General features: G+C 34.4%; 1 protein-coding gene and 5 non-coding genes across 6 annotated transcripts in view; 4 read left to right on the top strand and 2 right to left on the bottom strand.

Annotated features, from left to right (window-relative positions):
• Positions 1-3,385: 3,385 nt before the first annotated feature.
• Dhc1 (dynein axonemal heavy chain 1) overlaps positions 3,386-27,637 on the bottom strand; it is a 167,513-nt gene continuing 143,261 nt past the window's right edge. The window contains exons 44-49 of the mRNA XM_076135322.1: positions 7,942-8,094; positions 6,880-7,855; positions 6,654-6,810; positions 4,314-4,466; positions 3,743-3,875; positions 3,386-3,642 (exon numbers count right to left, since the gene is read on the bottom strand). Coding sequence (XP_075991437.1) covers positions 3,389-3,642; positions 3,743-3,875; positions 4,314-4,466; positions 6,654-6,810; positions 6,880-7,855; positions 7,942-8,094 — 1,826 coding nt within the window. The 3' untranslated portion in view covers positions 3,386-3,388. The remainder of the gene's footprint in view (positions 3,643-3,742; positions 3,876-4,313; positions 4,467-6,653; positions 6,811-6,879; positions 7,856-7,941; positions 8,095-27,637) is intronic.
• On the top strand, positions 4,889-4,965 carry TRNAK-CUU (transfer RNA lysine (anticodon CUU)). Its single transcript is given in 2 exon segments — positions 4,889-4,926; positions 4,930-4,965. It is a non-coding gene; the product is annotated as a tRNA-Lys (tRNA).
• Positions 6,175-6,248, bottom strand: TRNAI-AAU (transfer RNA isoleucine (anticodon AAU)). Its single transcript has one exon. It is a non-coding gene; the product is annotated as a tRNA-Ile (tRNA).
• Positions 18,472-18,542, top strand: TRNAR-ACG (transfer RNA arginine (anticodon ACG)). Its single transcript has one exon. It is a non-coding gene; the product is annotated as a tRNA-Arg (tRNA).
• On the top strand, positions 20,945-21,015 carry TRNAR-ACG (transfer RNA arginine (anticodon ACG)). Its single transcript has one exon. It is a non-coding gene; the product is annotated as a tRNA-Arg (tRNA).
• Positions 24,527-24,597, top strand: TRNAR-ACG (transfer RNA arginine (anticodon ACG)). Its single transcript has one exon. It is a non-coding gene; the product is annotated as a tRNA-Arg (tRNA).

The raw sequence follows: 27,637 nt of genomic DNA, 5'->3' as shown, positions 1-27,637 counted from the left end.
TTATTTAGTTCAGACGACGATGATCATGAATTGTATGATAGGATTTGTGTTATGGCAGCGGCAATTTGAAAAGAAAGGAAAAAAAGGAAGAAAAAAGCAGAATTTGGATGGAAAATATTAATTATTTCAGAAAAGAATACAGTGAGTTCAAATTATTCTACGAATTAACAAATGATCGCTTTCGCACATATTTTAGAATATCAAGAGACGAGTTTGAATATTTAACAGTTTAATAGAAAATGATATTAAAAAAGAAAATACAAATTATAGAGAAGCTATTAGTACAAGAGAGCGTCTCGTCATTACATTAAGGTAAGACTTCATCACCTGTAATGTTTTCATCGGTAAGAATTGAATCTTGGATCTCTTCGTTTTGGCTACGAGTACTATATTCTCCGATTCCAATTTGCTGCAAACCAGAACCGCTGGGTTCAGGTGATCCGGGAGAAGCGTGTTCAGAAGAATTATATGTCTGATTCGTAGAAGGGCGTGATTTGTAATCATAATCGTTTGAGTAGTGACCGGAATATGAGTAGTTTGTGTTGGCAGTATTGTCTTCAGCATCCATTAGCAATTGAAACAACTTTCTTTTTATTGTTCTTTGATAAAACTCTAAATAACCTAAAAACTCTAAAAATCTGCTTTGTGCTACGGTACATCGAATCAAAAAAAGTTTTTAGGGGATCACCTGATGTAAGTACTTCTTTACGTAACTCATCCCTTTGCGCTGTTCGTTTTGCTCGATTATCATCCATTTCTTTCAAAAATTTTAACAAATCGTCGTCCTCATAAATTGTTTCATCCGTCTTCCTTCTTTTTGGCGCTGGTATCGATTCAGGTGAATTTCTGCTAACATCTGTATTAGCCGTTTCCTGCAAACTTATCGAAACATCAGGATGTGGTGTAACATTTGTATCTCGTTCTACATTTGTCATATATGGAAGCAAAAATTCCATTTGACAAATAAACTCATCCTTTTTGTGACAAGCCTATTTCCATAGAAATTGATAAAACACTTATAAATAAAAAATAAAGCGAGAGTTTGTTATTTTTAAAAATATCTACAAAAATGGTTTTGACAAAGTTCATTGACCTTTCGAAAAAACGATTGTAGCACCAAAATTAAGTAATATATTGAAACTGGTGGTTTATATTATGTTGTATAACAGTTATATCCATCGAAATTCACTATAAAAGAGGATGTCCGCTTTTGACCAAAATTATACACTGTGCGAACTCGCTTCCCGCTGATCGTCAACTCGTTCATTGTTTCTAGTTCTACTCGTTTCTCGTTCATCGTTGGCGGTGGGACAAGTGCCTTAAGTGGTACATGGGCGAGTTAATGTACATTGTACAATGTACATTAATAACATTTTTAAAAAGTTACCGTCCGAAGGAGCGCAATTTCGTCGATTGCTCCGGAGTATATATAGAGTATATCCCGAACTTTCCCAAACCCCGATGCCACAGAAATTCCTGAATAGAGAAGTAACCTATACGCAATGACAGGCTTATATTTGCATTTGAACAGACAGACTTCTAGTATACACTAGTATGGAAAAATCTCTTCTACAACTACAAACTTATCTTTGTTTATAATTTACTGCTTATATGCGGCGTATCAAAATGAAACATAGCAAGTATTTTGCCCAGCCTTATTAGCTATACAAAAAAAAGGTTTTATTCAAATCCATACAGTAGTTCCGGAGATTAGCGCGTACAAACCGACAAAAGTGTTTTTTAGGTGTGGTAATATTGTGTACAAAGAAATATTCTTCACTAATCTGTCACAAGACGCTAAAATTATTAAATTTGTTGGGTGAACTTACTCGTGAGCAAGCAACATAAAGCTGTTCATGAGAGGCAATGTTCTCTCAAGTCAATACCCGCAAATTTGCTCCGGAGACTTGTTTATTGTCATGGCAAAGCAAAGTCATTGACTTTCAGGGGAAACTGTAATCGTTTAAATTCGAAAGGGATATCATTAGGTATAAATGGGATTCCTTTACCACAGTATGCTCTTGAAATGCCTCTTATGATTTCATTACTTATATTATTATGTGGGTAGATGCTCCCATCATGCTTCCAATACTATTTATATCTTGTTTATTAGCACCTTAATATGTATATTGATTTAATTTATGTTATGACCAAAGTGTGTTCGGTAGTGTTGGTAGGTAGCAGCTACCTACATCATCAATGTTTTATACCAGCATAAATATTGTTAAAATCATTTGGCGATTAAAAAGAGTGGCCAGGAGTTTCTTGCCAGCTCTTCTCATTGGCCCTACCTTCCGAACTGGCGGTAAATTCATTCTCTGTATCATTGACTATCATAAGTGTCAGCACTTGACCTAAATGAATAAATGATTTAATTTTGATTTTTGATTTTGATTCGTGGTATAAATACAGTTTCCTCTTTCGTACACCCAGTTAATACAGTGGCTTCCACTATATTGCAATGTAACGCTTTCATTTGCAGTCTCGTACCGTTACAAAGTTTAGGTGGTTTTAAATTTCGCAACAACATAATTGGAGTGCCCACACGCAGAATAAGCGAATGATAAGGCAAACTTGGCAGTTACAATGAATTTAAAAACACTACAGGGTAATTAGTAGCGTCATTTGTATTAACTACAGTATCAATCGAAGTCCTACCTTTTGTTCGCCCTCAAACGACATGAGCAGAATATCGTTGATAGCTGCTGCTTGATAGTTCTTTGGAGTATCGTATTTACGACATAGTAGCATAATGCATAATGCTACTATGGCGTAAATACGCATGTAAAGTTTCAGCCCGATCGGATCAAAATTGACAAAGTTTCATACAAATCATCCCCTATTTTTCCCCATAAGGGTAATATTTGTCAAACCTCTTAAGTGACATTTATGTCAGTCGCTCTTTGCATGCAAAAAGTCTCAGCCCGATCGGCTTAAAATTGTCAAAGTTTCATACAATACAAACCTTCACCCCCTATTTTATCTCCCTAAGGATGAATTTTATCAATATCCTTTCTTAGCAGATGCCTAGATGATATTAGCTTGAAGCATGCCAAATTTCAGGCCGATCCGTCCAGTGGTTTGGGCTGTGCGATGAGAGATTACTATGTCAGTCAGTCAGTCTTTAAGTTTTATATAGGTTACTGTAAAACCCCGAACTGTGGTAAATCCTAAGATTTTCCGGTAAAACCTAAGATTTACTAACTCTCAATGGCAAAATGTTCGGGCGCTTACAGCATATAGATTTCAAAAAATTATTAGCCTAATACTGAATAGTTTTGTTTGTGTCGTTTTAGTAATATCACCTATTAAGACAAGCAAGTACAGCAAATAGTATTGTCATGGCATCCTAATTAAATAAAAATCTTTTTGTGGAATGAAAATATATTCATTTGATATCGCAGAGCAAAGCCACACCTCTAAGAGTCCAATGTCGTGGGTTACTGTCAGTTTCGAAGTCGATGGAACCGACGTATTTGGCGTCCGTTCGCTGAGGCTTCCTATAAATTGGACATTCGTACAGCCTGGGATCCTTGCCGGCTGTGGTGTTGATCGCAAAGATGTAGATCACTGGCATCTGCTCGTACAATACTTTAGGCTTCGATTCTATTAATTTTCCAGTTTTTCTATCCAGTGAAGCTCCTGTAAAATAAAGTACGTTTTGTTGCGGTAATAAGCTTACCTACTGTGATAGACAGAGAATTACCAGATGATATTATTATAAAAAAGGAAAATCAAATACCTTCCAGAAACAATCCGTAGACGTAAACACCTTCAGCTGGTCCCTCGTGCACCTCCTCTCTATTCAGTTTCGTGATGAGATTTTGTAGTACAACAGAGTCCAGGGCCCAGCCTTTGTGGCTGCGGGTAACCTCCTGTAATAACCAAAAAGGTTAGATTTCGTCTGTCAGTGACTTAAATCAACTAAGAGTAGACTTGGTATTTGTTGGCCTTTTGTTTTATCCTAATAAAACCGTGTTGTTGCGTGCCTGCGTGCTTACTTGAGAGCGCGTGTGTTTGCGTGCTTGCTTGCATGCGTGTGTGTCTGCGTGCTTGCTTGCATGCGCGTGTGTCTGCGTGCTTGCTTGCATGCGCGTGTGTCTGCGTGCTTGCCTACAAGCTCGTTTTCGCTTTTGCATGCTGGCATGCTCGTGTACACGTACCCGCGTGCGTGTATGAGGTGTGCGTCAGCGTGTGTGCTTGCATGCATTCATGCTTGCCGGCGTGTTCTTATGAGTATGTGAATGAGATTGTATTTTGTGCATGCGTTCGTGTCTCGTAAGCGTTGTGTATTTGACCGTGTGTATGGTTACCTGTCTCATAGCTGTGAGAAAACCTTGACAGTTGAAAAAACCTGTCATCCAAAAAGCTGTTGGTCTTCCATTTTTTAGCCAAATCCTGTATTGCTGTTCTCTTTCTAAAAGCTCCGTGTACCAAAATCCTAAAGTTGCTGATTCCCAGGATACCTTAAATAAAACGCAGAAATATAAAACAGACACATTGAAATCTCATTTTTTATAAACTTGTTCCAATTCGACCCCTTTTTATAGCTTACAATTGAACCAGTTAGTTAGGTAGGTAGGTGTCTAGAAACATCGAGCGTCCCTTTGAAAGGCACCCCATGCATTCAGACAGCTAGACATTAAAATGTCACATGTGCTGTAATTTATTCAAAAGTGACGTGCAATTTTATAGTCTATGCAAAGCGCGGATGATTGAAAACGCCGTGATACCTGAAAGGTGTCCGATAATGAAATGTAATATGTACGGACAGCACCCAAAGTACAATTTATACCCTAGAATGACCATCGAAAATCTGAAATTGAATGTGTGTGTTTCCTGAATGCAGATTCGATAGCAGTCAAGTTATTCATTTGGACTATCAGTTGGTCTGTTAGCTCAGTTGGATAGAGCGTTGTGTTCTTGGGTACGCAAAGGTCGGGGGTTCAATGCCCTCACAGGCCACATTTTTTGTGAAAAATAATTTCCTTTATTTTGCTTTTTTAATATTTTTGCTAATTAGTCTGTTATCATCTTACATACAATTGTACAATAACTTAATTATATGCAAAATAACAAATACGTTGCTAATGAATATCATTTACTAAGTTTCCCTTGTAAAAACTTTTACTTTATATTTTTCAGATGTGGTTATTTTAGTTTATAGCAAGCAGAAAGTTGAACTGATTATTATTTGTTATATATTATTATTTATTATACGAATATTACACATATTATTATATTATATATATATATATACATATATTTATATTCCCAAACATAAATATAAATTTCTTAAGTTAAGTTTCTTTCGGCTGGGCTCTCCAAGTAAGGAGCCATGTAGGAAATTATGTGTACCTTTATAAAGTACCTTACCTACTCTCCGTGAAGATGTTCATAGAAGAATCATGTCTTGGGAGTAGTAATGACTTAAGAGTATAACGTATAATGTTGTATGCTGGTTTTCATTCAGTTGGTTCAAAGTAAGTCACTCTTGACTGAGATGAAATTGAATGATTTTGAAGTCAAGTGTAATTCTTTGTGCACTAACAACATTCTATGAACCATAAGTAAAGTGTAATTTAAACTTTGTTAGCGGTAGAGGTGTTTGGTATTTCGGAGCTTTTTAATTGTTTTGTAATAATTGACAGAAAATATTAGGTAGGTACTTTAAAAATAGATTAAATATGAACATGATAATGCAGTTGTTTTCTACATAGACGGGCTGTCCAAATTAGGTTGTAGATTCGGTTCCCACAAGATATAAATATTGGTGCATTCATTCACTTATAGTTTTTACGGGACTCTTGTTTGTACGTTTGTAAAAGTTTCCGCGACAAATGGGCAATTAATTATTATTAGTGCGGCAGATGTCTTTTTAAAATTTACTTTGACTAAGTTTCTTGCAAATTAATTCTATGCCTTAAAAGAATGTAGGTGCAGGTAAAAAAAACTACAGAATTATGTAACTTAAACTTCATACAATTTATAATTTTTCTAGAGTTACGAGCACGATAAATGAGGAGAGATTTTCATGTATGTAATCTGGAACACATTTCCGGAAAAATCTTTCGGTTTCGTCTTAAGACAAAGGGATACTTTTACGTTTAAGCGTTTTAACATCGCAGGAAAGGACATTTTTATTGTTTCAAAAAAAATACATAAAAAAACACCTGGCTCGTGAGGGGATCGAACCCTCGACCTTCGCGTTATTAGCACGATGCTCTAACCAACTGAGCTAACGAGCCGCTTGTAAGTTCGGGCAAATAGTGTGTTTCGTATCGTCGCTTTATTAAAATTTTGTAATAACTAACAAATATTGTGGAACGCTTTTTAAAAGTATCCATTAAACATACATATATTTTGTGAAAATAATAATATGAAAGTTCCTAATAGTTGCACTTTGTAACGGGTTGGAACGAGAGCGCTGCAGTCTCTTTCGCTCTGGGGACACGAAGCGAGTGTGGGGGATGAGGAAGCGCCCAAACACCCCCATCCCACCCGTTAGCGGTGTTTCCTCCATGTCACCGATTATTTATTTAACGTAGGTAGTATTCCTAGTTTTTCAGTGAAAGTCATGTTCTTTATAAATAAAACAGTAGAATTTTTACTTCCAATTGGCACGTATAAACCGTTCACAACGGAATACTTACTTTAAGCCACTTGGCTGGTATACGGGCATCGTACATGGCATCGAGCGACTCTCTGAGCCCTTGACTCATTACTATTGTGCCATCAATTGCTAACTTGAGATCGCACAACGTCGATTGTACTGTTTTAACCACTTTTTGTATTCTATCAATCTCTTGCCTGAAACCATTTAAAACGTCAGAAAAAAATTAAGAATTACTATGTTTTGCTACTGATTTCAAAACTCACCTCAAAAAAATGTTCATCGGAAGAAAAGCGCCCATTTTAACTAAAGCTTCTCTGACCTCGAAGCTGATGTACTGTTTGGGCAATTTTTCCAGCATATCTTCAGCTAGTCGATACACAATACTTTCTCTAGTCTCTCCACCTTGACTCCCACCTTCCTTCGGCTGCACACTCAAGATTGTGTCTAGGATATCTTTTGCACTATTAATTTGATATGTTATATCAGCATTACCGTGCAATCCAAACACTTCGGGTGTATCGGTCAAAGGCAGCTGATTGATGTAATCTACATAGCCTTGAAGATTTCTTGTTATGGGAACTTTGTATCCTTTGTAGAACTCAAATCCTGGCCTCAAAAGCACATCACAAAACCACACGTTAGTAAAGGTTGTCAGTAAGCGCTTGTCGAAGTCGTCCGTCACTCGACCACCGTACTGAACCTCTCCAAGCATGTAGCAAATTGTAGGCCATGATATACCTTTCTTGGGATCAATCTCGTCTAGATGGTTCTGAATAAATTGGACACTAGCTGCGTAATCAGCTTGATTAAATTCGTATGGCACATTCCAACCTAGAGGTCCAAATTTTCTTCTCTCTTGGACAATGGTATGCAAAAAAGCTACAGCATAAAGCAAAGGCGGCCACTGAGATAGCGACGAATAATCTAAAGTATCTTGTGTAATATTCTGATATGTTCTTTTCATGCTGGCTCTGATACCTTGAGGCGGTTCATTGGTAAATTTGATAGCCATTTGAAGTAGACCAATGGGAAATTCAGTGTGTACTTCAGTAGTCAACCATAGTCTGAAGGATTCCTGAATGTGTTCAGTTTCAATGAGTGCATCCATAGCTTCTACACAGAATGGGAGGGACAGATGTATATTTTGTAGTAGAACCCATCCACCTTCATTCATTGAGTCTGAAATCATTTTTCGGGCTACTATTTCTTGACCTTGGCCCATTGATACTGCCTTCAACACTAAAAAGCGTGACATAAAAAATAAATTTGTTACTCATTATTAAAAAATAATCTCTATTTATACATATTACCCCAAGTAAACTTACCTATTTCTTTGGCCTTAGCCAGTTGACTTATTTGTGTAGAGGGATCAGATCCGATAGATAAAATACAAATGAGAGGAGTGCGTGGCTCCGACTCTTCCCAAGTTGTTTCCAAATTTAAGATCCTTCCTTCACCGTATTCCGGACCAAGAGAATCTGCAAAGAAAAGATAACATTTTAAATTACCCTGGGAGACACTCTAAATTGTATTCTCGGATTACAATGATTTGCTGACGATTCTTTTAAGCTAAACTGACTTTTACTATTTTTGTGAAGTTAAAAATAAATCGGGGTCCTCCGGTGCGACGTCTCAAATTACATTGTTTTCAGTTTTACGCAACTGTTTAGGCAGAGCATGCAGATAATTATATTTTAGAGGTACAATTTTCCGGATTGCTTGACAAAGATTTAATAGCCTGGCTGATATGCATGATATAAAGATAATCTAGCCTACAGCCAGTGTAGGGCGTAGTTAACTACAATATTGTAATCTAGTTACTAATTACGATTAAAAGTAGTTAACTACATGTAGTTATGATTACATGTAATTAACAAATAATTAACTACAGTAATCAAACTACATTGAATAGTTGTTAATTTGATTGCTGCAATCTATATAATTACTGATTATTTAAGTTTTATGAACTTATATTTTGCAATTATATAAACATGTAATGTGTAAAAAGTAACATATGTTTTGGAATAGGGCTGCATAAAAAAAACGGTTTATTGCACATACCTATGTTTATTTTCATAAATAATCAAATGCAAGGATTACAGTCGTAGATGTTATGTACCTATACTTATTAGATCTTAATTACTTTTTATAGACACGTAATCAAAAAAAAATAAATTAACAGTAAATAATATTATCTAATAAGAATTAAGTAATTCAAATTATTTGCGAATCAAATAAATAAACAAAAAAGGTTGATTGGTTAATCATTTAAATTAGCTTTTAGTACTACACGTTTTTCGAACATTTCATCCGATAGCCTGTGGGATTTGGGATGGTTTATCATAGTTGCGTATGAAAACAGTCTTTCCACTGGAGCCGAAGAAGGTAATGGAGTATTGTATTTTATGAATACTTTTTCACTTCTGGATATCTATGAAGACAATTTAGTTCTCGATCCATATCTGATAAGTAACAAGAAACAATCAGATCTGCTTTTGACCTTTGGACTCGGCATACATCTTCCTCAGTATCGGAAGAAGAGCTATCGAATTGAAAAGAGTCATCTTTGTTTTGTTTGTTTATTGCTGAACTCTAACACACGCGACTAAAACGCGATGCTCTAACTACCTACCAAACGACAAGTCGAAACACGCGCGATCGTCGTTCATGTACTTACATGAACGACTATCGCGCGTGTTTCCTTTTTTAATGACGCAAAATTATTTTAAATATGTAGTTATAAAAAGTAATCAGGTAATCGTAATTTCAACTACAATTAGTAGTTAGTAGTCAAAATTTTAACTACATTTTTCGATTTTTTTATGTAGTTTGTAGTTATGATTACTAATTACTTTATGTAGTCGTAGTTAGTAATCAGTAGTTAGATTACATTTTGCCCAATAATGCCTACAGCACTCAGGGTTAATGCAAATACCTATATGAGGTGAAATAATTTTCAAATGTAGTTCTGTAGTTTTAGAGATTACCCGCAACATACAAGAAAATAAATTAAATTAAAATAAAATAAAGCTATAGGGCGTCGTAGAATTTGTCCGCATCGCTGTCGACCGGAAACGTGTTTTTTTTATAATTGTAAATATTTTGTTTGTCATAGTCATAGTCTTAGTATAATAGTAATTTGTATTGTAAATAATTTCATTATTCCATAATATATATTTAATATTTTTTTAATCAATAATTCAAAATAAAATGTCGTTTTGACTTAAAATAAAAAGTTAAAAAGTCCCGTGTATAAAACTGTGATCAATTACATTCCTACATACAAACTTACAAATTTTACCTCTTTATACCGTAAGTATAGACACAGTGCTACGCCGTAGACATGCTACGCGTTTTTTATTTTGTTTTCATTAATTTCATGCACACATTCTAAATCAAGTTAAATAAAACGTACGTAAGCTTTTACATCGATTTGTTGAGATATTCGATGACCTACTTTCCGCCATTCAATCGGGTGAATGTTCCAAGTTCAAGGTCGAGGGGTGTCTGTCCGCTAGAGGGGCGGATCCTTTCATGTTCACAGGTGCGAAAGAGAACGTGCTTAGAAGGGGTTCTGTCCCTTTTGCACAGGGGTTACAGGTATGACCTTCAAGCGATCTGAACACCTCCTGCATGTTATAAAGTCCTAGTGCATGATGGCTCGTGCTTGCGAAGTCAAACACCAGTTAACGAGTCTCAAAGATTTTACGATGAGCGACGTCCGCAAAAATTAACCAAAAGCGGGTTTTTTGTTTATTTATTTAAGATCTTTATTTTATTTTAAAAGGACTTGATACACAAAATTAGCGCCCATGTCGTCCTCGTAATTCCACAATACAGTAGGTACTTATGAATAAAAACAAATATTAAACTAAAACTAAATAAACACCTAAATCTAAATTATATAAAACTTGAACAAACTTAAATATTCAAACCTGGAACTTATTCCCTTAGCTAATAGACTATAAGCCTATGTTAAAAAATTGATGGGTCATTTGAACCACCAGGAGACCTATCTAGTACGATGTAAGAGCATAAAATAATAAGATTCAGCACTATGCCGTCACCTGTAAGCTGTCCAACTGAGTGCAGGTGAGAATTCGAAAGTACAGGTAGACTCAGTACATTTTGGTCACATATTTTTGTACGGCATTCTTACCACCGATAGATCCATTAAAAATAATAAGAAAACGCACAGTGCCGTACAAGAATGGTGCGCCACGAAGTCGGTTTTTTTTTTAATTTTCCGACAATTACCGAGGTAATTTTGGTCATTTGATTTTGTACGGCATCTGTGTCATACTATTTCAATAATACTTTTAATCCATTATTCCGCAACGCCGCACAAAAATCTTGCGACAAGGGGAAAAAATCGAGAGTTGCAACCCCCTCCTTTTCTGTAGTTATCGTTATATAAGTACGGCATCGGTTCCAAAACATTTTGTAACACTCAAAAGTACTATTAAAAGTAATGCCATCAAAAAATAATTGTTCCTTTGAATGTATATCAATAATTATTTTAAATTTATCGTATTTTTGATTTATAAAGCTGTAAAATCATTTGAACCTGTACGGGAACTTTTTTTTTACATCTATACTAATACTAATATTATATAGCTCAAGAGTTTGTTTGTTTGATTGTTTGTTTGTTTGAACGCGCTAATCTCAGGAACTACTGGTCCGATTTGAAAAATTCTTTCAGGGTTAGATAGACCATTTATCGAGGAAGGCTTTAGGCTATATAACATCACGCTACGGCCATTAAGAGCGGAGTAGCAACGAAAAATGTTACAAAAACGGGGAAAATTATGTCCCATTCTCTCTTATGTGACGCAAGCGAAGTTGCGCGGGCCAGCTAGTGTTATTATAAAATACAATTGTTACATAGTATTGCCGTTCAAAAGAAACCGTTCTAAAAAAAATTATAGAGAAATGCAAAAACTGAAATATTGCAAAATATTGGAAAATTTTAAATATTATTGATTAATGAAATAAAATAGTTTTCTACATTTTATTTCTTGTTTTAAATAGTATTAACATAGATGAATTAGGTAAAAATGATGCCGTACATTTTTGTGCAAACCATATCTTTTTAGGCTGATGAAATCAACGCTACAATTTTGTGGGTACTTTATGGCCATCTGATACAGTACGGCATTAACATATTTTTGAAGAGGGCAATTGATAATATGATAAAATCACTATGACGTCTAACTAAACTGAAACGGTGTATATATTATGTCCAAGAATTGAAACTGTTAATCCTAGTATCAACAGTTTTATATACTTTTTGGTTTAATATATACCTCAAATATTATTGATAGCCGACCCACGCAACTTCGCTTGCGTCACATAAGAGAGAATGGGTCAATATTTTCCCCGTTTTTGTAACATTTCTTACTGCTGCTCTGCTCCTATTGCTCCTAGCGTGATGATATATAGCCTATAACCTTCCTCGATAAATGGGCTATCTAACACTGAAAGAATTTTTCGAATCGGACCCGTAGTTCCTGAGATTAGTGCGTTCAAACAAACAAACAAACAAATTCTTCAGCTTCAAATATTAGTATAGTATAGATACATACATATAATTAATTTGTTTCGTTGTAATGATGTGGATAAATAAAACAATCACTTTTTTTTAGAAAAAATCGATAAATTTAATGATAGAAATACAAAATACGGGTTCTCTTTCAATTAATCATTATCGGAGTCAGTTGCTGAGTTGTTATCGGAATCAACGTCTTCATCGACGTCCGAAATATCTTCTCTATTATTTTTTGAAACATAAATATATCTTTATCAAAATCAAAACCTTACGTACAAATTAAAGGTTTATTTATTTATTTACCAATTACGTTGTCATCTTCGCCTGATTCCGCATCCGGTTCCGTTATGTCACAGACTTTTTGGGGGCATACCTCGCCGTGAACCCAATCGAATACTTTTTAATTCATTCATTCATATTTTTAATCAGGGATTACACAACACCTTACAAATCCGTATGGTAACATCAAAGTTAACAAACTACCCTCACATATTTTATTATAAAAATATAAAGAAAAATTCACCTTACATTTCGTTATATAGATTTTTTCTTTTTGATTTCTTCTTTTTCGGTTTTTTCCCCTTTGAACCAACGTAAATGTACGGCACATGAAAAAATATTATCTATGCATAAAATAATTTTCAAAATAAGTTTATTTCATGTTGTGTCAAATCACCCCCTGAACTACGGAAAGAGAGGGGGTTGCAACTCTCGATTTTTCCCCTTGTCGCAAGTTTTTGTACGGCGTTGCGGAATATTGTATATAAAGTATGACACAGATGCCGTACAAAATCAAATGACCAAATTTACCCCGGTAATTGCCGGAAAATAAAAAAAAATCCGACTTCGTGGCGCACCATTTTTGTACGGCACTGTGCGTTTTCTTATTATTTTTAATAGATCTATCGGTGGTAAAAATGCCGTACAAAAAATATGTGACCAAAATGTGCTGAGTCTACCTGTACTTTCGAATTCTCACCTGCACTCAGTTGGACAGCTTACAAGTGACGGCATAGTGCTGAATCTTATTATTTTATGCTCTTACATCGTTCTAGATAGGTCGCCTGGTGGTTCAAATGACCCATCAATTTTTTAACATGGGCCTGTAGTCTATAATTTTTACAATGTTTCCGTATAATTGGTCCAATAATTGGTAGGGGCTCAGACAACACACTATTGCAACACCCAACATTAAAAGGCACTTGTATGATATTATTGAAAATATTAATTTTAAAAGACTCATTTCTTACACGTTCCATTAAAATATGATATGCATCCTCGATAATGCCACAGTCAGAACAATTAGGAGATGATACTTTTTTGTTTAAAGGTAAATAAATGACCAGAATGGATACGGAAGGCTGTCACTAAAGCTTGTCTATTCATATTGCTCGAAACAAACCAGGGGTAATGAAATGGCACCGATCGGATATTATGATACCAGATGTCCTTATTTTAAGAACATCTAGCATTATATTCTTTCCAAAGATTGTACTGTATTCCTAATATATCCCGTCCTTTTTGACGATTTCAAATACTTGTTAAAGTTTATGAAATAAAGAATATTTGACTTTGACTTTGAATATTGGCTTTCAGAACAGGTAAAATATCTGTGTTAAAAGGAATAATATGTTTAATTAAGCCATCCAACAGAGCTTCTTTGGCTAACCGATCGACCACTTCGTTATCACTTACCCGATGTGTGATGGGATCCATTGTAGAATAATAGTTTTATCAGCTGCTAATGGATTGTGTTAATAATCGAATAGGCTATGGGAAGAACTCTAAAATTGGTAAAGCATCGAGCAATATGTTATAGAGCACTTTTACAATCAGTTAATGTTACAAACTTACACATAAGGTGGTTTGGCTCACACTGCCTCTTTGGGCGGTGGGTGAACTGTTTCAGGATTGTGGGTCTTTTACAGGGGCGATCAATGCGCTACCTGTTAAAACGGGCAGGTCCTTGCGATGGTCTTGTAGTCGGACCTTGTAGTCATTCTTGGTTACCTCGGAGTGAGGCTAGGAGTCGATAGTGGCGTCGACCAGCTCACGCTGTTGCTTATCATAATCGATATTTGATATGTCGGTAAGGACTTCAAACCAAAATTGTCACCTAATTATACAGCTGTGGATTATACGTCAGCTGGTCACACAAATATGAAAAAAGTATATGTGTTCAGTGACTTCTTCTCAAAAGAAAATTTATCAGATGATAGTTTATGTATTGTTTTTAATAAATAAATAAGTCAGCTGGTTATATGTAGGTGGAATGTTAGTCACCTGATGCCTTTAAGGTGTAACGTAGGAGCTTGTCGGAAACAAACAAAAGAAGCCTAAGAAAATGTATCAGCTGACGAGTTTTCCCCCAACATACTGCCAGCAGATTTTTTTATATCTTACAGGATCATATCAACAATCAGTAGAAAAAAAAATTGGGAGGAAATGACGTACTTAAAGTTATTCTACATTATATTTAATGTGCAAACTGAAATGTATTATAGCAATGTTTCGATTAATAAATCTGAACCTGCTGTAAAACGCAGACGTTTTTATATACGATGGATATTTCATGTTACATCAGATGGAAGATGTACCGCTTAGCTTGATTTGTGCAAACAGAGCACAAGTCATTATCATTGTCTTTGATAGATATATTTCCCATCGTCTATAGACACTGAGCACAAGCTCCGGGGTAAGAAACAAGCAAACTTTCGTATCGATGGTCCGAAATTGCGTCAAAAAGTTTTTTCAATAGAGTTAAAAAATACCAACTTTAAAGAAGCACTCTACAGTTATTAATAAAAATTGGAAAAAAATTATATGGCACAACATATTAATAATAAAATAATTTATGTCAATGCTGACGATTGTTTTAAGTACGTAGTTACAGATTCTAAAGTGGTAAAAACGGTAGAAAAACCACTTTCGTGTCCAGCTCACGAAGAAGCTGACACAAAAATAATTTTCCACGTTTGCCCATTAGATTTCAATGCAAATGTAACGATTCGTTGTTCTGATACTGATGTATTAATAATAATAATAGCAAATATGGGTTTCAGAAGATATCCAAATTCGTATGTAAGTCGGTGTCCATATATTTAATATTAAATGCATATTATAGTTTTAAAAAGATAAACGGTACTCCAAATTAAATTTTTGCTGACTTTCAGGTGTGCGTAACTCGGCAAATAATATAACGTTATCACAATAGCCATGTTTTAGAGAGACCCATTAGAAATAGGAAAAGCGCGAGAAATCACTTGCGTACATTACCAGGTAATTCAAAAGGCCATATGCCCACAATGATGGGGCAGTACCTAAGATTGAAATCATGTGCAAATGAAAATAGACGCAAAATGATTCGATACGTCATGTGCAGCATAATTATGTAATGTAAATTTGTGTCCTACCTTCAAAAATATCACTGCCCAACACAGTAGATAATTATAAAATACTTTGGTAGGTTACTGTTAACATAAGACATTTTTTTATACTTTTATTTTTTTATTGGTATTATATCATAGTATTAATTATTTTATATATTATTGCAATCCATACATTTTTTTTTATTCAAACAGCGCATGTAAATATTATTGAGCTTATACGTTAGTTAGTGTCTCCGGAACTTCTAAATATGTAATAGCAATTTATTTGTATTTCGTCTTCTTCCTTTAATAAATAATTCTTCTTTGACTGTCCTAATACAATGGTAAAAATGTTTTTTTTTTTAGATTTTTTGCGCATTATCTTTCTTCGAGACTGGCTCATATTAAAGATAGATTGGTTTAGCCAAACCTTTACACAACGCTCCTTAAACCGATACTTGTATGAAGTTACTGATGTTTTAATACCCGTCAAAATAATTAACAATTACCTTAATCAAGTTTCCAACGTGCTTAGAAAAAAGGAATATAATAAAATTTCAGTAAGTGCCTTCCATTATGCACCCATTTAAATATACATATGTATGTGTAGACTAGGTAATATTATAATTTTAAAGTTTCTAGTCTTTTTTCTAGATTTTATTCAAAGCTCAGCATTCTCGGAGTCAACAGATGCGTTGATGGCTACCATATCTGCATTTTTACGACCAATAAGGAACGCGAACATTTATTTTACAGTAGAAAAAAATACCATTATTTAAATATACAAATGATAAATTTGCGATAATTGTCTTTAACAATGGAGGTTCTGACTGCGTTGATTTAAAAAATAATAATAAAAGAGCTAGGTAAGATATTAGCAGTATTGACGAAGAGTCTCTGGGATCTGAGTTTACTACGGTTGGAAAGAAAGGAAAGAAATTGCGCACTTCTGTGACAAAAATCATTGATCCGAGTCTTAAAACTGGTGAGTCAACTAGTAATATCAACGAAGAGTTTTATGAAGTGTCAATTACATCCAAAAAGATGTTACCAAAGCAGATTGGTATGTCAAGGATTCTGCATAAGGAGGATGTTCCGTATATTTTTAAATATCTTACAAAGCCCTTTTAAAATTCTTATACGAGTAAAAAGTAATGCAGCAGTAGTAAAGATTCCATTCTACAGCACTATTAAAAAAACGTTATACAAAAATGGAAAAGGCCCTGAAGGTAAAAAGAACACGTTTTACGGAGCCAGCTGAAGTTATTTTACCTAATAATTTTCGACAATATTAAATATTTTCTTTACCTATAATCTACTAATAAATTATAGTAGTAGATTATAATGAAAACGGTGACAGGATCATCACATTTGCATCAGAAAAAATTTTGTTTGAAATAAAAAAATGTGCATCACTTCTTCTGCGATGGCACATTTGATTGCGGGAAATGATACGTGGAAATCAGACCAAAAATGTATCTAATAGGTATATAGGTAAGTGTATCTGTGTAATAAGTGAAAAAAAAAAATGATTTTGCATGTTTACTGTTGTTATAACAAGCAAAATATATGTTTTTAACTCTTATATTTAAGTTTTTACACTTGATTATTTTTAATTGTTATTGTTACTAAAAAAAAGAAAAAAAATTAAGACTAATTATTTTAATTTCTTTTACTCTACTTCTTTACTCTTACGATTAACTCATAGTTACTTACTTAGTTTTATTCTTCTTTGTTTAGTTAACAATATTTAACAAATATTTTTACAGTTCGTTTTATTTCCTCTTTATTTTTACCACATATTCAATTTGCAGTTAAACACCTATATTTAAGATAACTTTATTGTGCTCTTCTAAAACAATGGAATAAGGCTTATTACAGTATTTTTAATTACTTCTTTAATTTATAGTTTAAATTATTGAGATATATCAATGTGTTTAATTACCTAAGCATAAGCAATAATAATTTGCACATATTGCACACATTTTGTCAATACGTGCAAATTAATAGCGACAATGCTATGTGCAGTTTTTCAGCATGCTCGAAGGAAGCTAGAGTACATTCCATGAACTAAGATAACAGGAATCAAAGGAGAAAATAACCCATCTGAACACTGAAACACCAGTCAGTGGGTGGAGCTAACAAGTAGATCGATAGAAAGAATCCGCCAAAAGCCTGTGCCGCGGATATAAAGTACCAGGGGCCCAGAACCCGTCAGAGTAAACACGAGGCAAAACCGTGACGTGGCACTTTTTAGTTACCTCTACCAGGACAACATAAAGTAAGAGAGGAGCTTAAATAAATCGATTTGAAAGAAGCCTTTGCGAGGTTGAAAGAAGCCAGTGGAACAGGTCCGAACTACTAGGAGAACATAAAACAACAGAGATCATCAAGTGACTTAGCGCCAGAGATTTCTTTTATTCTCGTTACATGTATCAGGATTGTATAAATGGACAATAGTTAGTTATTTATTATCTACGAAGGAAAACACATACATACAAGAGATTGAGCTTGGGTGAGTAGGTTCTAATACTCAACTAACCAGCTGATAAGAAATCGCCAAGTTATTTTACTATAATTTATTCAAATCACTATAACTCCTTATATTAATCTGTAGTTGTATAAATGTAATGATTTTGAGAGATAATGTGCTCTAAATGTCATTCCAAATATGTTTTTAAGTTGTGATTATTGATTTAATGGATTTAGAGTGCAGGTTTTGCAATGCGAAACATTTTAAATCTGATGCGACTTAAGGCGACCGAACTGCATTCACTTCATATTGTATGAATTTTGTTGAATGTATGTGTATGTGGTCGAATTTCGACCACTGGGCGACCACTAGTATTATATTTAACTACCAGAAAGAAAAATTTTGAACCTTGTCAAACGATCACTGCCGCGTAAACGGTTTCATTATTTCGCAACTCTCTCGTAGCGGGGGTGTAGCTCAGCGGTAGAGCATCCGACCACGAGTCGGAAGACCTCGGTTCGAATCCGAGTGCCCCCTGCCACTGAGGTGTAGTCTTTTTGAGTTTTTTTTATAATATGAGATTGTTTTTGCAATATTAGATACACTTAATTTTATAAAATTGAGTTATTTTAGTTGAACATGTACACAAATATCACATTTTAATTTTAAAGGTTTTACAAAATTATAAAAATTTGACGTAATTTAAATTTATATTGTTAAAAAATCGGCCCTAAGTATTAGTAGAAAATGTTTATCATAGGAAGCCTTATGACGGCAACATTTTATTATTCATATTTCAGGTATAGGCAATAATCAACGCGCTCACTCTACTTCAGAGGTATATATAAATAAATAAATATGTGTTTGTAACTGAAACATACAATAAAATACTCAGAAAAATATTTACTTCCAAAATAACGGCGATCAAATCATGTATCCCCGAAAAAAAGCATGAAAAATTACGAACGAGATATGGTTGGCCGTAAGGTGCTGTACAGGAGACCTTTGGTAGACTTAAATGTCCAAGTAACAGGAATGAGTTTTGAAGGAAAAGGTTTGTTGCCAAAAGGTATGCCAAATGTTATAGCTTGACAAGCAAGCGCATCTGCAATATTATTACCTAAATACTTACATATATTTTATGAAAATCAAATGAAACGAACTTTTAATAGTTACAAGTATATCAACCAAACTGCGCTTAACTATACTAAAAAATAGAATAAGAAAATATTAAAAAAGGAATGATATGGCTGCCTTAAAAAGGTCTATATTTCAGGATTATCAGAAAGTTGTTCTATCAGAAAGAGTTGTTTTATTACAAGCTCATACATAGTATAATGCAAAAAGACTTTTTACCCGACCTAATATTTTATATCCTTATTGCAGTTTTGTTAAAATAACGTGGGTCCGGGGCTAGAGGGCCTCAAACAAATCATCGCTTTGTCTGCCGCGTAATCTATTCCTTAGTCGTGATGTAAAGCGCATAGTGTGAAAAATATTGCGTGGTATCCGCATCGGTATTTTACCCGCACGAATACCAAGGCAACATAACTCTGGTGGAGTTGATAAGGGAGGGTGGGGTGTTGGCGGCCATTACTGTAGGACAAGTTCCCACACGGCAACCAGTGCTACGCAAACTATTTGTTATAGGAAATAATAACGTCACGTGCCTCGTTGAAGCTTGCAATACGTATTTAGATTGTTGTGTTTTTAAATCTTTAAGTATTTTTATAAGAAAATACAATACGATATGTATTTATATGGAGACTTTTTTATTATTTCAAACTATACTTTAATATTAAATATACGCTTAATATATATGATAAAAAAATAATTTATTTAATTTGTTAACCTTATGTTTAAATTAGCACGAATTCAACTTTAAGACCACGCAGTTTGCTGCTGATTGGTCGTTAGATCACAATCTGGCTTACTCTACAAATAATACGGGCGAGCTCCGCCTCCAACGTCTATGTGATGTCCTCCTCTCTTGTACAAGATAGACAGAGAAGGTAGTAAGTAGCTCTGTCTCCACTTACGTGCTTGTAAAGCATCGATGCACGAATGGAATAAAAAACACTTTAATTCTATACTTACGACACGTAAATATTTCATGCGAGGTTTTCTTGAGCCTTATATCCTAACAAATACAGACTTGCAGAATAATATGATATCTACACACCAATACCATAGATGACACCCCGTTTAGGTACATCTGACCTGTAAATAGTATTTAATTCAATATAAAATAAATCTGTTAAAATATCTTTCAGCTGACAACCGGCTATGTTGACTATGCAAATCAAATCAAATCAAATAATTTATTTACTCAAATATGGTGTACATAGATGATACGAAAAGTGAAAGAGCGCATATTCTACCACATGTATGTGTGTGTCTTATTATTTGTATGCATTTTTATTGTATGGAATTTAAAATTAAAACACACTGGTGATCAAACAATTGTTTGAGTAACATTCATCTGTTTATTCAACTGTTCTCCGTCGTAGCACGTAGACTCAAGTGCTACGACGACGTAGCAAATTCATAGAAAAGCAGCAGAATCCAAACTTATCGACATCAATATTGACATAATACATAATATGATAAACTACGCAACACAAACTTCCTCTTCTAAAACATTATTGTCAACAGTTGTCAGCTAACCTTATCACCAATAGTATAATTTAAGATTAAAGTACCTACTAGATAATATTTTAAGAAATTTAAAATTAAATTCACAATTTTTTAATTCCGAGACGAGGTATAAGACTCAAGAAAGGCATAAATTAATGTTATTTTATTAATTTAAAACTATTACATGGCGTTAATTTACATCTCGGATAACAATCAGAGATGATATATTTGAACAAATCGTACCAAAAGCGGTCACCGTGTACCGCGTAAAGGGTTTCATTATTTCGCGACTCTCTCGTATAGGGGGTGTAGCTCAGCGGTAGAGCATCCGACCACGAGTCGGAAGACCTCGGTTCGAATCCGAGTGCCCCCAGGCTCTGCTGCGCTGTATTTTTGAGTTTTTATTATATATTTTAAGATTGTTTTTGCAATATTTCTCTAAATTTAATTGAATTATCTCAGTTTAACAATATTTCACAGAGATTCCTTAATTTTGATATTTTAAAGGTTTTACAAGAGTATACAAAAAATCGGCCATAAGGTATGAGTTAGATAAAAAAACTATTGTTTATGAGAGCAAGCCTTATGACGGCCAAATTTTATTAATTTATTTCAGGTATAGACAATAATCAACGCTCTCACTTGTCTTCATAGGTAAATCCTAAATGTGTGTTTAAAGCTCAAACGTACTGTAAAATACAAGTAATTAATTGTTTAATTACAGATCATATATTTTTTACTGTAAATTCAATTCAACAAGATTTGTTAAATTTCGAGACGACGAGGTAGAAGACAGGCATGTTTTTGTTTTAATAAAATAATATTATTAATTTTAAAATATTTGTTTTAATTTTACATCTTGGATAGCAATCAGAGAATATAATTGTGAATGAGCCCTATCAAAACGATCACTGTCTGCCGCGTAAAGGGTTTCATTATTTCGCATGACATTCGTAGCGGGGGTGTAGCTCAGCGGTAGAGCAACCGACCACGAGTCGGAAGACCTCGGTTCGAATCCGAGTGCCCTAGTTCATTATCAGTTTTATCATTTTTGAGTTTTTATAATATATTTTAAGATTGTTTTTGCAATATTACTTTTAGTTTGATAAAAATCAAGTTGAAATTCGTACACAGATAGAAGAAACAGTTACACTAGCAGGTATGCCATTGAGTCATGTAGTTGATGGCGTTTCTCAGAATTATAACTGGTGCTTTATTAATGATTGTGCTTGTGAGGTTTCAATAAATTCGTCGTAAAACAAATTTGTTTTAAAGCTTTTAAAGTATTTAATTATTCAGATATTAGCTAACCAACAGAAAGGTAACGAGTTAGAAACTTTTCCCTTTGGTTCATAAGAACGTAACCTCTAAATATCCTGTTGCCATTAAGTACAATTTTCAAAACCTTTTTTCCCATAATGCCTGAAATTCGGAATGCCTTATTCATCACAATGACTGGTTTGCAAAAGTCTAATACTGTTGTGTTCAAAGTGCCTTGGATAAAAACCTCTTGTATTAATACTTTTACATATTGGCCACTAGATGCGTTTGATGTAATATATAAAATTCTCGCGTCACAGTTTTCGTTACCGTACTCCTCCGAAACGGCTTGACCGATTCTCATGAAACTTTTTTTTAAATGTCTATGGCATGGATTCAGCTACCAATTCTGAACTAACTAATTTCAGGATGTGCGTTAATTATGTTACAGGTTGTTGTTTAAAAGACTATTTATCCTTTTACGTGACAAAATGGATATTACAATAGAAAAATACAAATGTGACTACGAGAACGCCCAAATAAACGCGTTAGGCCCTTCTCCCATTACGATACTTGTAGGGTACGATACTCGAGTATAATACTAGTTGGATACATGTTTGCTACCCGATGCTCGCATATTATGCAACTTAAAAGTTACTAAATTCATCATTTGTGCAAACTCGTTTTTTGTAGACTGACGTTATGTCGAGCGACTCCAGTGACGATGAAGCTCTTGCAGTTTTTTTGTTCTATAGAAATAGAAGACGTCAACGCAAGAGTAGAAAATACTGGTTTCATCCATATATTGCAAGAAACATAAATTGTAGAGTTTTTGTAGCCGCACAAGAACTACAACACGATGATAAGAAATTTTTATCTTTTTACCGAATGTCTAAAGAGTCCTACTTGCATCTTGTTACATTATTAAAACCATCTATACATGACGAAACGCGCGAGACGCGACGCACAAGCGACCAACACGGCGGGTATCGCGAGACTAGTCACGAACGCGTAGAATACCAGTATCGTAATGTGAGAGTCTCCATACAAATGTATGTGAGATACTTCGTGGCGACTAGTCTCCGAGACTAGAGTCGCGCGGGCGTATCGTAATGGGAGAAGGGCTTTAAAAGAGGTTTTCAAAATTGCAAAAGTGCAGTATGGAGAAAAGCTTACAAGCTTGTCTGACTAGAGATGGCTGTGATATTGTAAAATTATGTGCTACTCTTCCTCTATTACCACAGGACAAAATTGAACCTTGTTTGAGTCTATAGTAAATTTAGCTCCAGATTCAGAAAAAAATGAAAAAGTTTATAAGTTACATGAGAAAATAATGGCTGGTATTGAACGATGCAAAGTTAAGTTGTGTAAACGATAGACATCGTAGTAACAATGGAAGAGAAGGTTGGCGCAGGCGATTAAGTATACGGATGCCACATAAACCAACATTCATACGATTTGTGTAAAAATTAAACAAAGAATCCTATCAAGACACGCGCATATATAATTCATTATTCAGTGCAGCAGGAAGGAGATGCAAAATATTATTTGATACTCAGTACTCTAATCAAATGAGCCTACTCTATGAGGGTACGATGACACCCACTAAATTAAAAAAAAAATCTCATTATTATTAGAAAAGATTGCGTTAGTTCGATTTTTTTTAAGTAAGAAGTATATTTTTTTTCCATTTATTGTGATAATTTTTTAGTTAGTTTCTAGTTATGTTGTTTTGTCGTCATTCATGTGTTTTGCCAACGTCTATTGTCATAAAACATATTTAAAAATAAATATATACTGTTAACTTGGGTAACTTTGAATCATTTGGGTAACATTGAACGGGGGAATTTGAACTAGTTTCGATTATTTTTTCATATGAAACCAACACATTTGATAAAGATTTATTTTAGTTTTGCAAACTTTGTTTTTTTTCTATAAGAGTACAGTTAGATTTTAATTAATTATTAAAATAATAAATGGATATAAAAAGTATTTGGGTGTCTAAATCATAACATCTTATAATTTCCTGCTTTACTACCCTTGTCCTTGAGTCTTATATTTTGATGATGAGTGTATCGATTGTTGTACATTCCTATCGTCCAGTGACGGGAATGTAATTGAAACACACATAGACGAAGCAACAAGTGGTTGAACGTGAATAAACGCATCCTACATTTTATTATCTCCTAGTATTTCGAATCGGTGCGACTTCAACTACACTGTAGGCCGCCGCTAAACCAGTACTAAACAGCTCATCTCAAGCTCGTTATTAAAATATACTTACGGGCACAGTACCAAACTTCGGACTACAATTGAGAATAATCCAATATACATTAAAAAGATCAATAGCAGTAGTAGTGGTAAGCAGTGGAATAAACATTGAAGGAATGAGGCAGTTACCATATTATTTAACGTAATATGAATTTAAGTTTCGTTAATTTTATTTAGAACTGAATAAACAGTGAGAAGAACCTCGAGGTAGAAGACAAACATGTGGACTGTTTATAATGATATATCTTTAGTACGTCACCGATAAACAATCAGAAAATATAATTCTGAACCCTATCAACACGATCACTGTCTGCCGCGTAAAGGGTTTCATTATTTCGCATGAGTCTCGTAGCGGGGGTGTAGCTCAGCGGTAGAGCATCCGACCACGAGTCGGAAGACCTCGGTTCGAATCCGAGTGCCCTCAGTCCGTCCGAGGCATCATCTTTTTGAGTTTTTTATATTATAGGAATGTTTTTGCAATATTACACTTATAATAGAATTATTTTAGTGACACATATTACACAGAGATTCCTTTTTTTTTATTTTAGAGGTTTTACAAGAATATATATTATTGTATATTTTTGTAAAACAAAAAATCTGCCATAATGTATGAGTTTGGTAAAAAACAATTGTTTATGAGAGCAAGCCTTATGACGGCCATATTTTATTATACATATTTCAGGTATAGGCAATAATCAACACTCTCACTCTTCTTCATTGGTATATCCTAAATATGTGTAACTAGTTAGAAACTCTTGTGTGACTTCATCAATGACGCTGCATAACACCGAATACAATTGATTAAAAGATGGTTATCAAAACTAACACGTTTAAGCTGGAAAAATGGGACAATTTGGTTCCCCTCCTGTAGGATAATTTAGATAATTACCTTGAGCATAACTAAAACACCCGACTATAAATTTCCAATTAAACATTTTTATTCTCTGCTTCTGTTAATGTTTGTTGATTGTAGTGCTCGATGCTGGTGTCGAAGAAAATACGATATTTGTATACCAGGAACGGATAACGTACAGGAGCTTCTCCCCAATTCGAGAGAGAACAGCCACTGCAACAGCGTCAGTAATACTCAGGATATATTCACCCTTCTTGCAATAAACATACAGACTAAAATCGTCCGCTATAAACTTTCGATTTGCTAGAAACTATTAGCAAAAGGTCCTGTAAAAGTGGTTTTCTCAATTTCAAAATAGTTTTTCTTCTGATTTGTGACACACTGTGCTATAAATGCTGCATGTTAAGGAAGTGTTACCTAATATCGTGCATGATTGTGAACAAAGTGAGATAAAAATGTACATTTTAGCCATGGTTTTGTCAATGTTTGTTCGAATGTAGAGAACAGGCACGGAACCGCAGTGGGCGTTTCCGTTACTTCGTAAACACCTCCCAGCAAATATACAGTAACATAAACAATAGTTGAATTCAATATATAATTGGAAATCAAACACAAATTCAAATCTTTTTTTTTAAGGGTCTGACTGAAAAAATGAATCGATTTTAACCTCTACAATTAAATAGATTATGCGTAAGTTTCATTGAGCTCCCGTTCGACGACAATCTTGCTACTAAATTCATTTTACAACATACACAGGGATCAGGGCTAAAACAGTAGTATCCGGCCTAGCTCTTTTAACCCTTAATGCGTTTTATAATCATTTGTCTACAAAATGATAAAGTAGAAGAAAAAAAATATTGAGAAAGCACTTGCGATTTGGCCATCATTGGCGACTAAGAATTTTTAATTACCCATTCTGATGATAAAATTCGATGAATTAATTGATGATGATAGTGATTTAGGTTTACACCATTATCTGAACAAATTCGTTTTACTTGTTTAATTTAATAGATCCTAAAATAAGAGAGGTCTCTGTGAGGAGTAAAACTAAAGCTAGGCTTCATATACCAATATCCTTAAAACAACGGCATTCTCAACAAAAAAAATCGTCAAAACAATATTAACAACAAACCGACAATACAAAGTTACTATAAATTTTGGTAATAAGATAAGAAACTCACTTTAATTCTTTAATTTATTGGTATCTTTTTTTGTTTCTATAAGTAATTTTAAATAGCATAATTATATATCATCCGTTTTTAATTACAACTTTTCGTGTCACGCCTGTTCTTGAAAGACCCTGTATATATATTCCTGTATGTAACATTACGTCATTGTCGAGTGAATAACGGTTTGATAGCAAACTCTCTCTTAATGTTACCTCAATATTACCACCAAACAAAAATGTGAGTCAAAGTTTCGAAAAATACCAACTTTTCAACAAACCTAAAACTATGATAAAATATTAAATATGTATCAGATAAACGTTAAAACCAGTTAGAAACATGTTGTTTCTTTACAATAGTCATTTCATTAAATAATTGTGCTGCTAAATGTTGACGAAAAAAACACGATATTTGAACACCAGGAACCGATAACTTACAGGAGCTTGTTTCGAATGCGAGAGCGAACGGGCATTGCAACAGCGTCAGAAATACTCGAGGTATCTTCACCCTTAAAATAATAGGCATACAGACTAAAATCGTATGCAATAAACGAATGATTTTGCTGAAACTATTGGCAACAGTTCCAGTAAAGACGGTTTTCTGAATTTTAAAATCGTAGTTCTTTTGATTTATGACACAAAGTGCTGTAAACGATCCTTGCAAATGAAGTGTTTCTAAACATATTGTATGTGTGTATATAGTTTTCGAAAGGGATGCATGTTTTAGCCATGATTTTGTTTATATTTATTCGTATGCAGAAACCATAAGAGGAACTATAGTGGGCGTTTCCGTAAAGCGTTTCGTGAACACCTCCCTCAAAAATATTATAGTACTTGTCGGACATGTAACATTTAAGCCAACACAAATTCAAAATATTTTTTTCGGATCGAAACAGTTTGACATATTTTAGAAGTGACAGAGTTCCTTTAAAACGTTTATCAAAAATCTCTTAATTTATTCTCCCTCCTCATTTTCTTCATTATTTTCAATATTTAAAGTAATGACTCCATGGCCCGTTCATTTTTTCCATCTTGTACGGACCTTAGACAGGGAAAATCAGTTACCGTACTAATGAGAACGTAGTTTCTTAAAACGTTATCAATGGCATTCCCCGCTTTTTGGGTCAATGTTCGAAGTTCAAGGTCGAGGGGCGGATCCTTTCACAACAACGAGTGCGAAAGAGAGAACTTTAATGACAGACAGAGTGCTGGAGGGTGTGAGGTATTGATAGACCAGCGTAGGAAATAAACATCTCCTGCGCGTTATCAATTCCTAGTGCATGATGGCCCATGCTTGCGAAGTTAACAGTTGACGTTGAAGGCGACAATGAGCGCCATCTACCTGGCAAACTTTTACTATCCCCAAATTCGACTCCGTGAAAAGATTTCATTGGTGGTTCCAACCTTTTTGTTGATGTTTAAACTGTCTTATTGCCCGTTGACAGA

This window comes from Anticarsia gemmatalis, chromosome Z (assembly GCF_050436995.1).
Source record: "Anticarsia gemmatalis isolate Benzon Research Colony breed Stoneville strain chromosome Z, ilAntGemm2 primary, whole genome shotgun sequence".
NCBI lineage: Eukaryota > Metazoa > Arthropoda > Insecta > Lepidoptera > Erebidae > Anticarsia > Anticarsia gemmatalis.
The sequence above is the reverse complement of the archived record's forward strand: the minus strand, read 5'-3'. Positions and strand labels throughout refer to the sequence as shown.